Source organism: Nymphaea colorata, chromosome 5, assembly GCF_008831285.2.
Source record: "Nymphaea colorata isolate Beijing-Zhang1983 chromosome 5, ASM883128v2, whole genome shotgun sequence".
NCBI lineage: Eukaryota > Viridiplantae > Streptophyta > Magnoliopsida > Nymphaeales > Nymphaeaceae > Nymphaea > Nymphaea colorata.
This window is the reverse complement of record NC_045142.1, coordinates 2,599,607-2,616,241: the sequence shown is the minus strand read 5'-3', so window position 1 is coordinate 2,616,241 and position 16,635 is coordinate 2,599,607. Positions and strand designations below refer to the sequence as shown.

The 16,635-nt window shown below is 40.5% G+C and overlaps 2 protein-coding genes across 2 annotated transcripts; one reads left to right on the top strand and one right to left on the bottom strand.

The window, feature by feature from the left end:
* The first annotated feature begins 7,815 nt into the window (after positions 1–7,815).
* On the top strand, positions 7,816–10,602 carry LOC116254374 (7-deoxyloganetic acid glucosyltransferase-like). The gene is made up of 3 exons (XM_031629750.2): positions 7,816–8,328; positions 9,257–9,953; positions 10,261–10,602. The coding sequence occupies exons 1-3, from the start codon at positions 7,884–7,886 to the stop codon at positions 10,520–10,522; spliced, it is 1,404 nt and encodes a 467-aa protein (XP_031485610.2). The 5' UTR covers positions 7,816–7,883; the 3' UTR covers positions 10,523–10,602.
* Positions 10,603–10,894: 292 nt separating this feature from the next.
* On the bottom strand, positions 10,895–13,972 carry LOC116253878 (UDP-glycosyltransferase 76B1-like). Its single transcript, XM_031628854.2, has 2 exons — positions 13,338–13,972; positions 10,895–11,917 (listed from the first exon to the last, which is right to left on the bottom strand). The coding sequence occupies exons 1-2, from the start codon at positions 13,801–13,803 to the stop codon at positions 11,019–11,021; spliced, it is 1,365 nt and encodes a 454-aa protein (XP_031484714.1). The 5' UTR covers positions 13,804–13,972; the 3' UTR covers positions 10,895–11,018.
* Between the last annotated feature and the right edge of the window lie 2,663 nt (positions 13,973–16,635).

The following is a 16,635-nucleotide window of genomic DNA, read 5'->3' as shown; positions in this document are numbered from 1 at the left end:
TCATTTACATGTACAAGAGCCAGATTCAAGTTATTATCGCGAATCTTGGGGGCACGAAAAACATGATATGGAAGCCAAATCCAATCAGTAAATGAATCTTGTTGTACTCACAGATCTGACTACTTCTTCTTGGATTCAATCCGGATAATTGAGTAAAATCCGGCCCGTTGGTGGATTCATAACTAAAATGAAGAATACAGATAATGCATTACTGCCCTCAAGAACAGGCAACACAATTAGTTCAAGTGCAGCCAGCTAGGGATCCAAAGACATGGGCATTAGAATTTAGCAATATATTTGAATGCAAACCCAATTCACAAGTGAACCAATGGGGAGTTACCCTCCCACTAGTCTTCCTTATGGCCTCCATTAAAACAATGTCATCGTTGACATGAATGCAAAATGCACATCCAATTCGGATTTGTGGATCAAACCCACTATTGTTGGATTTGAATCTGCAATGAAATTCCAAAAAAGTGTTTTTGTAACACACAGAACTGAATGCATGCATGAAAGAGAAGTTGAGAAAGAAGGCTTCCTGTATATTTTGTAGGCAGCTTGAGATCACAATAAACTCATTTAACATGCCACTTTGTGCTTGAGTCGATCACGTAACCAAAACCTAAAACCCTAATTTTACGAAGCAGGTTGCACATTCAGACTCCAGAGAGTGCTCAGCTATCTAGATGACCAAAGTACCCTTAATATAAAAAAGCCAAAGGTCCCTTCATGAGGATAAGAATGGAAAAGAAAGAAAAAAAAAAACTGCATTCCAAAAGGCCAAATACACCCTTACAAAGTTGTGGCTGGTTTGCAAGTGGTCGAACCGCAAAGTCAGTGTTCAACCCCGAACGGGCTGCCACCCTCTCCGACCTAGTTCATTCTCTAGAGGGGCAGAAATGAGTGGTTAGTATAAGCCCACATTTTTAGGGTTGGCGTGAGTTTTTGTTTCTCCAAAATATTAAAAACTCGGCCTCTGGCGCCTTTGAGAGAAGTTGAATAGCTTGAGTCCAGGGATTAAGCAGCTTCTCGATCTTCTTCTATAACTTCACCTCTTGGCCTCCAAGCATTTGAGAAGAACTTGGTGAGTTTGAGTCAAAAGAACCATTTTCTCCCACAAGATCCTAAAATTTGCTGGACGTCCTTCTTGCCTCGATCAGTGGAATGACACACCGCCAACAGTGACAAGAGTTCAGCAAGAGGATCGAAGGGCAGAAGGGGATCAAAGGTAGGTTCTTAGAAAATCAAATCCCACCAGAATAACAGCAACATTCGGCGGGAATCCATCGGAAGAGAAGATTTTTTCCGGGAATATAAGGAAATCCCACAGGATGCATGACGCAGACCCTTTTGCCACCGAAGTTATGAATAGAATTGTGGCGAAACCATTCTCTAGGAGAATGAAATAACAACATTCTTTATTCTTCAACCTCCTCGTTCATTTGCCAAAATATGTTTTTGATGAAATTTTCTTGATCATCTCAAATGGTTGATGACAGCACCGTCACTACAGGTGGCTGCTCTATCTTCGTAAACGGTACCAAAAAGTCAAAGTCAGCATAAAGAATTTTGTTAATAGAAACCAACCGAAACAAATTATACAGTGAAGTTGAATGGTTATAATTTGTTTTGGTTGGTTTTTATTAACAAAATTCTTTATCCTAACTTTGACTTTTTGTTACTGTTTACAGAAGATAACGAAGTTAGAGCAGCCACCTGTAGTGATGGTGTTGTTATTGAGATCCCAACCATTTGCAAGGATCAAATTAGGAAGGAAGGAGAGGTGGAAGAAGCAGACGAACTGTTCGCTAGAGCAAAAAATTTCATCAAAAATATCTTTCGGCAAATGATCAGGGAGGTTGAAGAATAAAGAATGTTGTTATTTTGTGACAGCTTGCTATCTTTCTTTAGTTGTTTGTTGTATTTCACTTGTGATTCTACTGTGACAGCTTGCTACCTTTCTTTAGTTGTTTTGTTTATTTCAGTTGTGACGATGGAAAGACAAAATAAACAATCTATCTGGTTTCTTATATGTAAAATTATTTAAGAAAGTGATGTAAGTGAAAAGGTATACCCCAACTAGGAGAAAAAAAAATGGGTTGCTCCAAAACACCAAATGCACCCTAAATTATGTTTCAACTTTGCTCTACAAGTTTTTTCCAACTAGGGGAAATAACTTTGCTCAACAAAGTGAAATATTCCTTAAATTCCTTGACCTATTCCTGATTAATTGGGCAAGAAACTAAGAAAAAAAAAAAAATCGGACTTGGAGTTTTGACATTTTCTTTCAACAAATCTGCTTACATATTTTACTTGAAAAGGAACTCCAAGCTAGCAAAGCTGAGGCCGAATTGGTGATTGAAGATGCATCAGGTTCGACCCATCCCCACCATGACATGAGCCATCCTAGCTTACCCGCATGAGCTCTGAATACATCGAGCTGTTTGAATACATGGAACTTTACTGAAACTTCAGTTCAACTTCAGCAGAAAATTAAGGTGTTGGAATTATATAAGTGCCCTTGCTTTTTGTCTAACACAATGTCCTAAGAAACACATGAGAAGGGAGAAAGTGAGAGAATTTGCTTAAATAGTTAATTTATAAACTACTAGAGTTCGTTGAACATGGTTACTAGCTATATAACTTAATGGTCCGATTAATTTACCTAGTGCCGGAGGGGGAAGTCAAAAAGAAAAAACCATGAAGAAAATGTAAACTCTAATGTGATGAGAATTAATGCAAGCACGGAGAGATGGTAGTCCTCTCGGAAATGCTATGTCTCTCGTCTCCTGGTCCCTGTAGCAGATGAGACGGGCACCAGGCATAGCCCTCTGCTCCGCAAATCAAACTGGTCGTCGTCACACACCTGGCATGGAGACAATCGAGAGTTGGCGAGCCATTCAACGAGTGCAGATCGGGTAATATCTACCCTACTGTGGTTTTAGTTTTCACTAGACAACGTAAACAGGCCATCAAACCGTTCCTTTGATTTCCTTGACCATGTAATACATTTAAGGGCCGAGCCAATTTTTTTTCCCATGCATATAATTAACAAGTTTTTAATTGGTCATGAATAGTGACTCGGTATCGTGAAGCTGTCCTATATAATTAATTGAACCATTAAGTTAATTATGTTTGTATCCATCCATTCAAGTTCAACCACTAATTTAAGCTTTTAGAAAATGGGCTTCCACCTATCTAGTGCTCGAACCGAGTACAAAACAGAACGATGGGCACGTGACTCCTCTCCAAAATTTACGTACCTAGGCAACGGATCAGTCCTCTAAGTATTCGGTTGGAACTCTTTAATTAGCCTTATCAAAATATCCAAGGGAACATTTGGCTACAGTAATTTATCATCTCCAATTTGAAGTGTTGGTTGAATCTCCCTTAGTTTTTGGGGTAGATTTGAGACAATAACATACTAAAGGATTTGACGCCTGTAGTGTTGTTGAAGGTGTCTAGTCAACATATGTTTAGGACCATGAGCACAGATAATGACTCTCAGGAGTTGTCTGACAGTTTGGAAATGTCCAATGAATTTGTCCAGAATATTGGGGTGGGGTAGGTGCGTAAAGCAATAGTTCTAGTGTTCTATTAACTTATTCTAATATTTAGGGCAAATTCATTAGACACTCCCAAAAAGTATTTCCCACTAAACAACTTGTGGGTCTTATGCCACAGGTGCTGGTTTCGATACCACTCAAATAAAACTAAAACAAAAGTTAAACTAATAAAAAATAAACAAGTGTACGTACCCACGCCAGTCCAAGATAGCTCCACGTTTTTGCCTGCTTTATTTCAAGTTTGTTCGTGCATGTATCGGTTTCGACTTCTGTTTTCCTTTCCATAAAATTAAAATTATGGGCATTCCACATGCACGAGAAAGAAACTCAACTGCTTATAGTAGTAGCGGAGCCAGCGTGGGGCTGGTGTGGGCGCCTATCCACACCAGCCCTAGACAGCCCAAGGTACTAGTACATAGTGCCCCATAGCCAAAAAATTCTGGCTCCGCCACTGAATGCAAGTTGGTCTGGAAAAAATTGATGTTTGTTTAAGAAATTCGAAGGGATTCGGATTACGAAATGATATCCAGTTGGATTCAGATTTAAATAAATATCCAATTACACTTGGATTTGGATTCATATTTAGATTAGGTTTAGTTCCAAATACACAACCTACATCCAATGTCCGACCATTTTTTTTGAAGTCCGTTCTTAACATATTGCAGGGTGGTTTTATGTCGCACCTAGTGTGGTCACTGGTCAGCACCAATCGTGTTTTGGGTTAAAAAATGGATTTGGACCCAAATGTGAATTTTAAAATCTGATTCAGATTGTCAATTTGGATCCAAATATGATATGATTTTTTTTCCACTCATATTGGAATCCAATATATTAACATCCTAAAAAGTATATATGGTTAATAGCATATCTGATTTGAATCCGATTCATTGGCATCCCTAGGTGAACAAGACCAAATTTTCGAGGCTACATGAATATGAAGGTTTCATGAACGGATTTATGAGTCGCCTGTTCAACTTAATAATCAATAGTTCATGACATTAAAAGGTCATCTAGAGCTGAATTTTATTGTAATAGCAAAGATTTTAAACATAATGAAGGTGATTGTATATAGTCTTTTATTTATCGTACACTTCAAGTACTGGGGAAAAAATTACACGGGAGATACATGCTTATGTTCTAAATAAAGAAGTCTTCATATCAACTGGGATACGTCGTTGTGATTTTTATATCTAAAAAGTAGGAATTTATAGAAGAAACACTTTTTTGCAATGTGCAAATATCTTTTTATAAAGGTCTGAACTTATTCTGTAAAATTCATCTTATAACAGTCCGGAGGATATTTTTTTACGTGGATTTTTGTGTTGTTTAGACTTGAAGATTGTTCCTAGATACGTATTGGTTATTAAAACTCAACCCCCAGTCCGGCTCATAACGACTAGCTGGGAATGATCTAAACAGGTCTGTTCGAGTTGGATCCTGTCCATACTGAGTCCAACCCAATTGAAACCTTACAAAATCTGGATCTGGGTCCAAACACAATGTTACTTTTCTGAAATTAGAATCTTAATTTGACCACCATAGGATCTGATATTTACGTGTACATGAACCAGGTTCAAGTCATTATCTCGAGACCTGGAGGCACGGAAAACAGGATGTGGAAGCCAAATCCAATCAGCAAATGAATCTTATTGCACTTACAGACCTGACTAGGCCTTTTTGAATTCGATCCGGATAATCGAGCAAAATCCGACCTGTGGATGGATTCATACCTAAAAATGAAGAGTACAAATAGGGGTTGTTCAATTTCCATTACTGTTCTCAAGAACATCAAACCCAACTAGTTCAAGTCCAGCCAACTAGGCATCCAAAGACTTGACTTGGGCATTAGCTACATATTAGAATGCAGACCCAATTCACATTTGATCTTATTGGGAATCATCTTTTCCTGATTCCCACTAACTTTTCTCATGGCATCCATTAAAATCATGTAACTTTAGATATGAGCGCATTTAAGATGCCACTCTGTGCTTGAGTCACCCATATATGATTATCCTAGACCCAAAACCTTAATGTTGTGAAGCAAGTTGCATGTTTGGGCACTAGATAGTGTTCGGTAAGCCTGGACACCAAGCAAGAACCGGGTACCTGGCCTGACTTGGGCCTGGGCCGCTGTTATGGGCTGCGGCCCAGCCAGAGCCCAACTCCTTATCAAATGTATATATATTTTTGTCAAAAGTGTTGATATATGGGCAGGGCAGAGTTAGAAAATTTTGACTAGGGGCCAGTAGTTGTATAATTTTAAACTTTTAAGGGAGACATGTACGTAAATAAGAAAAACTACCATGAAGATTCAATATAAAAATAAACACCTTTTGTGGGCATGTGTGGGTAATTGATCTCACCATGCCGACACCTGCCTCAGCCCCTATACATAGGAAAGTTAAAATGTCATATTGTTCTTGTAGCTATTCTCACTTTGTACAATCTTGTAGCAATTCTGACTTACTTTGTTGCACTTTTATTTTTTTCCTCCTTGTTATAAGTTGCTTTCAATTCTTCCCAATGATTTTATATTACCAACTTTTCTGTTTAGTGAACAGAAAAGTTGAGTACATTCACTCACCGACACTCGTTAAACAAGTTTCTAGTTGGTAAAAACAAGTTTTTGAGATCCAGGATCTGTTAATATCAAATATCTCTTGCATGTTCTTGAATTAGACAGTTTGTCATTAAGATCCACATTGCTCAGGAAAACACTGCTTTGTATCTTTTGCATATGCTCCCCCACTTTTGGTTTGCAGCGGTTTGGCTCCTTCTGACTAGGACTTGCTGCGGCTATTTTTTGTGATCTTGAGTACATGGTTGTTTTGTTTCCCCTTCATTGATCTTCCCCAGCAGGTTTGATGCGGAACTGAATGTGATTTCATTACAAGTTCTTATCACAAACAATGCATCTTTTTGAGTAAGTGATATATAATCCTGAGATACAATATCATAAGATCTTATATTTTTCAATCTCCAACCACCCCTGAATGGAGAGTAGAGACATTCAAACATCCCTGCAGGGTAGGTGGTTTGAGGTCCTTAAGATTTAAAATCCATGGATTTAACATCAGACCTTTTCAACTCTAGTCTTTTTGGGTTCATCCTACTGCTTAGAAGATAGCTGAAGCTTTCACCCAACCTCTTGTCCTGCTAGAGTATAGAATTTGTCTGGGTGCCTTAGGGTCCTGCCACCGCATTTCAACCTGTGCATCAGTAACCCCTTTTTTTGGAACACAAAGAGCTTTGAAACATGAATTGGCTACCTATCAGCTCCCACCCGGACTATTGCACCGACACCATCCAGAACAAGAATCATGGACTTTACTGTTGATTATCTTGTCACTTCAAATCTTTCGGCCTAAGATCCAAGGTATATAACAAGAGAGAGAGAGAGATCCAAAAATGGTTGTTGACAAAATACTGATCCCAACATAATTTTCTTTTCGTTTGCTTCACTTTCAAGGTACTGATTAAAAAGGACGTGCTCAACTGTTTATCTCGCTTCTCATGGTTCAACTGTTTAGCTCAGAGAATAACCAGGTCTTGATCCAACAATGGAGTCATCAAGCAACGCTTGGCATGGCTCGACTCACCTGGGCTCGGCTTGTTTGCAAATGTAAATGAAAAGAGTATATGTATGAACAAGGGCTGCTTGACTCGGCCCAATTTGTGGGCGCTTCTGTATCGATAATATACATATGCCATATCAATTCTCAGTAACATTCAGGTGAGGATGGGCGATTAGTCCTACCCCACTGCCCGAAACATTCAATTGTTGAAGTTCAAGAGTCTCAGAACATCCCATGTAACTACGTTGATACGATCATATACAGGTGTTTATAAGCTTACCCTTATGAAAAGAAAGATATATGATATATTTTTCTTTATACATACCCATTTCTAATTTATGTATGGTTTTCAGATCTTATAAATTTTAATGTGTACTTTTACTTGCATAATGGACAAGTGAAAAGCAGCATCCAATGCACTTAAGAGCCAGGAGATACACGAGGGATAATGAAAATATGTGCATATGAATCCTTAAGTTCAAGTTTTTTTTATAATGCATCTTCCTAGGTGCAAGCTATAAATGGTACAACGTAAGTCAAGCAGAAGGCCATAAAAAAATTATAGTGAAAGCTTGTGACAAAGGACATTTATTGCACCGAAGCAGCTTAAAAACAATATATGTATGTACACAAGTGGAGTCATCCCCAAACTTGCAAACTTTTTCCTCCATTAATGGCGGACGCAGGAACCATCCCCCATGTGCTGCTCTTCCCTTTCCCAGCACAGGGCCACATAAATGGCATGTTCAACCTAGGTGAGCTCCTCTCCCTTGCAGGCCTCTATGTTACATTCCTCAACTCAGACCAAATCGACCGGAGGCTTCGTCGTTGCACCGACTTGCATGCGCGCCTAGGCTCCCGCAAGAACATCCGGTTCCGCACCATTTCCGACGGTCAGCCCGCCGATCATCTGCGATCAGTAGGCCAGATACTGGAGTTGCATGCTTCATTGAAGGAGAAGACCAAACAATTGATCAGGGAGATGCAGGCTGGCCAAGTGGAAGGGGACAACGAGAATTGGCCGAGAATTTCTTGCTTGATTGCTGACGGGATTATGTCGTTTGCCATCGATGTCGCCGGAGAGTTCGGCATCCCCAGCTTGTTGTTCCGAACATCCGGCGCAGCGTGCTTCTGGGTTTGCTTATGTGTACCCAAGTTGGTAGAAGCTGGGGAGCTTCCCTTTGGAGGTAAGATCAATGTACAAACACACTCTATATCCCGTTTGATTTTCATGGATGCTACTTCCCTTAACCGCAGAAGGTAGAATTTTCATGAGTGCCGCTTGCTTTGACCGATGAGCCCACTACCTTCCCTAGACTCCGATACAATCCAGGATCCGAGAGGCAAGAGAAATGGGAAGCAGGAAAACAATGGTTCCCAGGACAAACTTGAACTGGAGAGTAGAAAAAATAAATAGTGCTAGATCTTCACTTTCTTATGAAAACATGTGAAAAAAAGTTAGATGGTCGATACTTTTTTTAATCAGCTTCTTAGATGCTTTCAATACTTTGTACAATCATTCGATTTACAAATCAGATGGTCTAGATCATTAGTACACCAAATAAATTCCCTTTCTAAATATTGCCAAAACAAAATGAAAGCAATTTCATTCCGCCAAATTTAGCTTTTATGGACGTCATTCAACATCTGGTGGATCGATAAAAGCAATGTTTCCATTTCGTTATCAGTTTTGGATCACAAAATTGTCCCAATGGCTAAAAAAATTGATTTTGACGATTCAAAGTCTTGGATTCTTACCAAACCAACATGTAGATCACATTTACATTGTTAAATTTGATTAAAGTGAGTAGATCCAATGAGTCAGTTTAATCAAAATTGAGGCAAAGGGAAAGAAAATTAAAGTAGGTGTGATTTAGGCTTCTTATTAGATTTTTTTGGGTAACAAAAAGATGTGTGTTTGTTTCATAGAGATTAGGTCACATTCATAGAACAACATGTTTAAAGAACAATATGTGTTTTTGTTACTAAACACTCCTTTGAAATCCGTTTGGCAAATGGAACAGTTTGTAATTATTTGATGAATCTATTCTAATTTTTGGGTCATATTCACAAGAAAGTTTTCATGCTTGATCTATTATATTGTTTGGCTAGCAGAAGCAACAGACCTAGATCATGCCATCAACTGCATTCCCGGGATGGAGGGTCAGCTCCGGCCGAGAGACCTCCCTAGCTTTTGCCAGGTCAAAGATCTCAACAGCCACAGGCTCAACTTCTTCCTCTCCGAGTTTGAGCGATCGTCTCGGGCCTCTGGACTCATCTTCAACAGCTTCTACGACCTCGAGCACACGGTGCTCAACCAGGTGTCGACTCGGTTTGCCAATGTCTATGCGGTTGGCCCACTGCATTCTTTAGTAAGATCCCAAAATCTTGACCATTCGGTCACCTCCGGGACGAGCAGCCTAAGGAAGGAGGACCTGAGCTGCATCGACTGGTTAGGAAGGTGGGGCAGGGGTTGTGTCCTCTATGTGAGCTTCGGCAGCCACACTCAGATCAATGGCGACGAGCTGCTCGAGTTCTTTCATGGCCTGGTCAATGCCGGTTTTCCATTTTTATGGGTCATACGGACGGACCTAGTCACCGGCGAACTGGGTTCGGTCCCAAAGGAATTGCTCGAAGCACTTCAAACGAGGGGGTGCGTAGTTGAGTGGGCCCCACAGGAGGAGGTGCTGGCCCACCCATCAGTAGGTGGCTTCTTTACTCACAATGGCTGGAACTCAACTATGGAGAGCATCTGCTCAGGAGTGCCGATGCTTTGTTGGCCTTCCTTTGCTGACCAGCCCCTCAACTGCAGGCATGTATAAACAAGGGAGGAGCCAAGGAAGTTGAATCAAAGTTTTTAAATTTTGACATAGTCGAAATATCATTTTTCAAAAAGACAAGTGAAATTTTTTAAAATTTACAGGTAAATTTTAAAAAAGAAAAATTTAGAGCGGGGCAGGGCCCGTGAGGCCCCCCTTTGGCTCCGCTCCTATGTATAGATGATAAATTTCTTCTTTTCCAAAAGTGAAATTAATTAATAAACTTGAAACCTTTAAGTTTGATTTTTGAATTTTTACCGATATTTTTGTTTGCTAAGTTCTGCGGTCTTGTGGTGGTAGGTTTGTGAGCCATGTCTGGAAAATAGGCCTGGATATGCAGAGAATGTGCTCGAGAACTATGATCGAGAGGTTGGTGAGGGAGTTGATGGCGGAGAAGAGGGAGGAGTTGTGGGAGTCTGCGACGAGGATGAAGGAGAGAGCATGGAAGAGCATTCAAGATGGAGGCTCCTCAATCAATGATTTCCACAAACTAGTCGATGACATAAGATCTATGACGGCACCCAAGAAGATCGAGTTAAGTCCCTTTGATAATACAGATTGATATATAGATTAGATTTAGTTTTATATAAACAATCTACACTCGATATCCTTATATTTTTTAAGTCAGTTCTTAACATATTTTGCAGGGTGGTTTGAACTTAGTATAAAAAATGGATTTGGAATTAGATGTGAATTTAAAAATCAGATTCATATCGTGAATTCAGATCCAGATAAAGTATGAATCTCTTTTATTCTTATTCAAATACAAACATTTGAACATCCAAAAAAGAAGATTCAGTCAAAAGTATATTCTATTTGAATCCGATCCATTGGCATTATTAAGTACATAAGACAAAATTTTCTGGGCTAAGTGAATGATTTATGTAGATCTGAATTTGATTCTGCAATATATGTATAAACATTATGGAGGGGATTGCTTATAATGTTTTATTTATTGTGTACTTCAACTACTTAAAAAACTGGGGGAAAAAATGTATACACGAGATATATATTTATATTGTAAAATCAGGAAGTCTGCTTGGTGCCTCGGGATACTGTTAATTGGACTCACAGTTAGGTGAGTTCAAAGAGGAGATGTGAGCCTTCAACTCATTGACCGCAGTGTGGGATGATCCTCCAACCTTCAAACTATCAAGGGCAAGTTCTTGCAAAAGCCTAGCCTTCTCTCTTATCTTCTTCCCTTCCTTCTCCCCCATGATCAATTCCCTTACACTGTTCTTGACCTTCTCACTCTCAAGCTTCTCTCCCATCTCCATACCATTGCCCCATACATGACAAATCATCCTAGTATTCACCTTCTGGTCACCAAAAGCAGGCCAACATAACATGGGCTTCCCTGCACATATGCTCTCCAGTGTTGAGTTCCAGCCGCAGTGCGACATGAACACGCCGACCGCCGGGTGCGCCAGCACCTCGGTCTGTGGCGCCCACTTGACCATGCACCCTCTGTCTTTAGTCTCGTCCGCGAACCGGTCAAGAAATCGAACCGACTCCTCCGACTTGACCGAACCGGGCCGTATCACCCACAAGAAAGGATGTTGGCAGTCTCCTAAGCCTTGAGCCAGCTCGACCAACTCGGCCGGGCTCATCGTGGCCACACTCCCAATGCTGATGTAGATCACGGATCCGTGGGCGTGCCGGTCGAGCCAAGTCAAACAGCTCCGGTCCTGCTGGAACATGGTGCCGGGGTTGGCTGCAGAGTAAGTAGCGCACAGAGGACCCAACAGGTATACAGGCGCCTGTGTTCTGGACCGGATCCAATCGAGGGCCGGCTGTTCCAATTTGTCAAAGGAGTTCATCAGTATGGCCGATGACTTCAAGGTCGAGTCCACCACCTCCGTCATTGTCTTGAAAAAGCGTTCAGTTTGATTGTCCTCGACTATCGGCAGGTCCTTCACTCGGAATGGTGGCAGCTCCTTGATCATGGCTTCTGGATCTGAGATTGAAAATACCAGAGTTTCTTTAACAGGACCAAGGATCTCTAATGGCAAAGTTCTCATGATCTCGGGAGCTTAGATCTGTGCTCTTCAACAGGGATTATGGGTTGTTTGCTGAAAGATCGCAATGGATTACATTTCTTCCCGCATCTTTAATCTATGGATTTGAAATCAGACCCTCCCATGTCTAATTATGGATTCGTAGATTTCGAGGACTAATATCCGGGATTTTAGATCCAAGGTTTGGAAATCTAAAGTTTGATCAAACCATCGATCTGAGCAGGGGCTGGCAGGGGCCATGGCCCACCCAAAATTACATGTTAACAATTTCAAAAAACTTTCTATTGGCCCTTGTAAGCATTTTGAAAAATATATAATCGCCCCGACAACAATAGGCCAAAAGCAAAAATCCTGGCTCTGAACAAAATCAATAAGACTGATGTATTTCATCATGGTGTATTTCCTAGGCACTGAGTCCAAATCCGATATTATTCCAAAACAAAAAAGTGGTTTTTTTTATTAAGAAAAAGAGAATTTTGATCTGGAATCCTAATGTAGGGCAGATTCCTCCTGTTAAGTGCCTCACAATATAAAGTAAGTGAACCAAAGCAAATGTATCAGTTTCATGTACTCTGATTTGCACAAAAGTAGAAGTATGGTTTTCATACGAAAGATGAGAACTTAAGATGAGAGGCATTTTGTAGTTAAGTATCATATATGCATGTATTAGTCCCCCTCACTGAACATATGATACTAGACATAAAGAAGAAGCGTGAGAAGGAGAAGAACCGGAAGCCCCAGAAATAGTCCCCGGAAAAAGATTTTCGCTCAAACCCTAGTAGGCAAAAACTATTGACCATGGTGGCAGCAAACAGGAAGAAAGAGGGGGGAGAGATCCCGGGTGTTCTACAACTAAGTAGAGTCTAATTAAACATGTAAATTTTGTAGAGGCTTTTTGTTTAAAAAAATCTGAGGCACCAAAGCCTATTATTACCTTGAAAGGATGAAGAAAATGATGGGAGCTTCGTTCAAGATGAAATATTCTTCTTACATACCAGAAAACATGGGCCTTTTAGAAGGCCAAGCAGATTAAATCTATTGCAAGGGGCATCGTGTCACGACCGTTGTCCGATCGACATCCGGCGGGCCGATTTACGTCCGATCGAGATCCGGCGGATCGACCGTGCACCAATGAGGAGGAACCCAAGGAATCGGAGGAACAAACATCCCCTAGAGTGTTTTGAGTTGACAGCAACACAAGGAGAAAATTCCAGCGTCACCTTAACAAATAGAGGCCGTGAATGTTTATGGGATTATCCGTATGCCGTATAAATGGATGGTTGAGATGGTCGAGCAATTTTCCATGGTGAGATGACATAATGACAAAGAAGCTGGGGTTTGGAGAGCAGAGCAGGTTACCTTTGACCGGAAGGTAGCCGAGCTGATGCAGCAAAACGAAGGAACCAAAAAGCATGAAGGAGGTGGGGCTGTTCGTCCGCAGGACCACCCACGGCAGCCCCAGTTCCCCGGCGACGCGCCCGCCGGAATACAAGGAATCCGACACAATACAGTCCACGAACTCGTCGCCGCTCTGGATTCGCTTCATCAGAGACACCAACGGCTGCTCGCAATGTGCGATGATGGTGTAGACCTGGTCCATTATGCCCATGCCGGCGACGAGGTCGGGGTCTATGCCGTCGGCGAAGGACTCGAAGCGGAAGTGGGGATGGTTTCTGGGGTCGGGGGCGTTGAAGTGGGCATGAACGATGGTGATGGAGAAGCCTCTGGAGTGGAGGAGAGACGCGAGTTGCATCATGGGGGTGATGTGCCCCTGCAAAGGGAACGGGAACAGCGCTAGATGCAGAGATGCTCTGCTCCTTCCCATTTTTGTCCGTGTCCCTGGACGTCGTGTTCCCAAATCCTATTAATGTAATGGCTTTTCCGGTGCAAAGCCTGCCGGGAGAGAGGGCTTCCGACCTTTATTTATAAAGAGGGAACACAAAGAAAGAACAAAAGAAGAAAAACTGTGGAGTAAAAAGGAAACAGGGACACCCACTCCAACAGAGGCAAATGGGAACACGTCTTCACTTCCCTTGGCTACTTAGAAACTTGGTTTTAGAAATTTGACCAGAGCGACAGTAAGAGTGGAAAAAATAGAAAATTCATTAACAATTTTGACAAGAAGTTTCAAAACAACTTAAAAAAAAAGCAAGATGCACATCTCTAGTAGAATCACACTGACATGAGTAGTTGTGTTCCTATTTTTTCACCAACAGTTGATGAGTCAAGAGCAACATATAAAAAAAAAAAAAAAAAAAAATTGAAAGAGAGGTAAAACAAAAAAAGGGTCAGCCATTCAGCAAGTGACAATTGACTTACGCCAATTGAAAAGAGCAAAGAGCAAAGTGAGCAAAGTGTACATCTGCCTGAACCACGCAAAACAAAAGAAAGGTCAACAACTCGCAGTTAGACCAATTAAGAAGGCAAGGTGTACATCTGCCTGATGGCTGCCGCAAAAGTGAGATGAGTGGTTGTGTATCTATTCTCCATCAACTCTTCATGAGTCAAGAGCCCAAGCAGGTGTGGGCATCGAGCCAGGTCTTACCATCACTGATTGGGCTTGAGCCGGGGTCTGGGTATTGTCCAGCTTGGGCCCAGCCTAACCCGATTCAATTTTAATAAAAAAAAAAGTTAAAATATTTATTTACCTATATAAAAACACGAGAATAATGTTAGATGGTTGTTACTTTTTTTTAACTGGCTTCTTAGATGATTTTTATACTTTCTACAATCGTTGGATTTACAAATGAGACCGTCTAGATCATTGGTACATCAAATAAATTATGCTCTTTGTGAATGCCAAAACAACTTGAAAACAAGTTGATTTCATCAAATTCAGCTTTTCCGGACATTGGTCATTCGACCAAACCAATGTCTCTATTTCGTTCTCAGTTTTTAAAACGCAAATCTAAAATTTTGGCATTTTTGACACTGAAATTGTTCGAAATGCTAAACCAATTTGATTTCGACGATCCAAAGCCTTGGAATCTTACGTAACCAACCATGTAGACCACATTTACATGATTAAATTTGATCCTGATCGGTCGATCCAATGACTCAATTTAATAAAAGTTGGTACAAATGAAGCAAATTAAAGTAGGCGAGCCAGGCTTCTTATTGGTCCATATGCGTGTTTGATAACAAGAAGATGCAAAGTGTGTTGCGTAGAGATTGTGACACATTCAAAGAACAATACGTTCCACAGAACACAAGTACACATCCCAGGGAAGGAGCTAACATCTCCCCAGCTTTTTCCAGGACAAAGATCTCAATTGCTACAACCTCAACTTCTTCTTCCTATTTGGAGCTAACATCCAACCGAACTGCTTCAAGTTAGATATGGGAAAAATTAATGTTTGATTAAGAAAAGCGGACGGGATTCCGATTCATGAAATGATATCCAGTTGAATTCAGATTTAAATAAATATCCAATTAGACTCAGATTCCGGGTCATATTTAGATTAGACTTGGTTTCAAATAAACAACTTACATCCAATGTCCATATATTTTTTAAGTCGGTTCATAAGATATTGCAGGGTGGTTTTAGTTTGGTTTAAAAAGTGAATTTGGAATACAAACGTGTATTTGAAATTGCATTCTGATTGTGAATTTGGATCCAAATATGGTTTGAATTTTTTTCATTTGTATTTGAATCCAATATATGAACGCCCTAAAAAGCAAATTTGGTTAATAGTATATCTTATTTGAATCCAATCCATTGGCATTCCTAGTTGCACAGCAGTAGGGGCGGAGGGAGGGGGGCCCTGCCTAGGCCATAGCCCCACCCTGACCAATGAAACAAAAATTACATTGAAAAAAATAATTTTTTTTAATGAAGCCATGTATTTTTTGAATTTGAATTCAATTTGGCTCTACCCAGATCCAGAGATCGAACTGTCAGCCCGCCCCTGAAAAAAATCCTGGCTCCGTCCCTGCACAGCAGCACAAGACAATATTCCCTAGCCTAAGTGCCTATGAAAATTATATGGCCGGATTTATGAGTCATGATATGTTCAGCTTGATAATTAATAGTTCTTGACATTAAAAGGTCATCCATAGCTAAATTTGCTTGTGCAATATATGTAATAGCTTGTTGGTTGCATCTTACTGCCCGAAAGAGGGATGAAGCTCTCATCCAACCTCTTATTCTCCTATGATAAAAAACATGCTTTCAGTGCATCGAAGTGTTGCTCTCACTATGCTTCAACTTGCATTTTAGTGGTTCCTTTTTTTTTACAACGTAGAGAGTTGACACTCCAAAAATTCAAAGTAAAACTAGCCGTCTCTCAACCCTGTTTTGACAGTTGCACCAACCCCTTGGGGATACTATATGTAATGGCTTAGATTTGAAACATTATGAAAGTGTGATTTATAATTTTTATTTATTGTATACTTCAAGTACTTAAAAAGTTTTTGATGTATCATGAGTTTGATTCCATGGACATGATTCCTATAGAGTGGCAATGTGTGACACACTCAATTTGAACGATATACAGCAGGACCACTCAAGTCTTGAAGCATCTCTAGGCCCTAAGGATACAGTAAAATTTCATCCGCTCATTAAAAAAACTATGGACAAAATTACACACGAGATATACATTTATGTTGTATAATCAAGAATTCTGCATTGGATATGCTGATATATTACATATGGAAT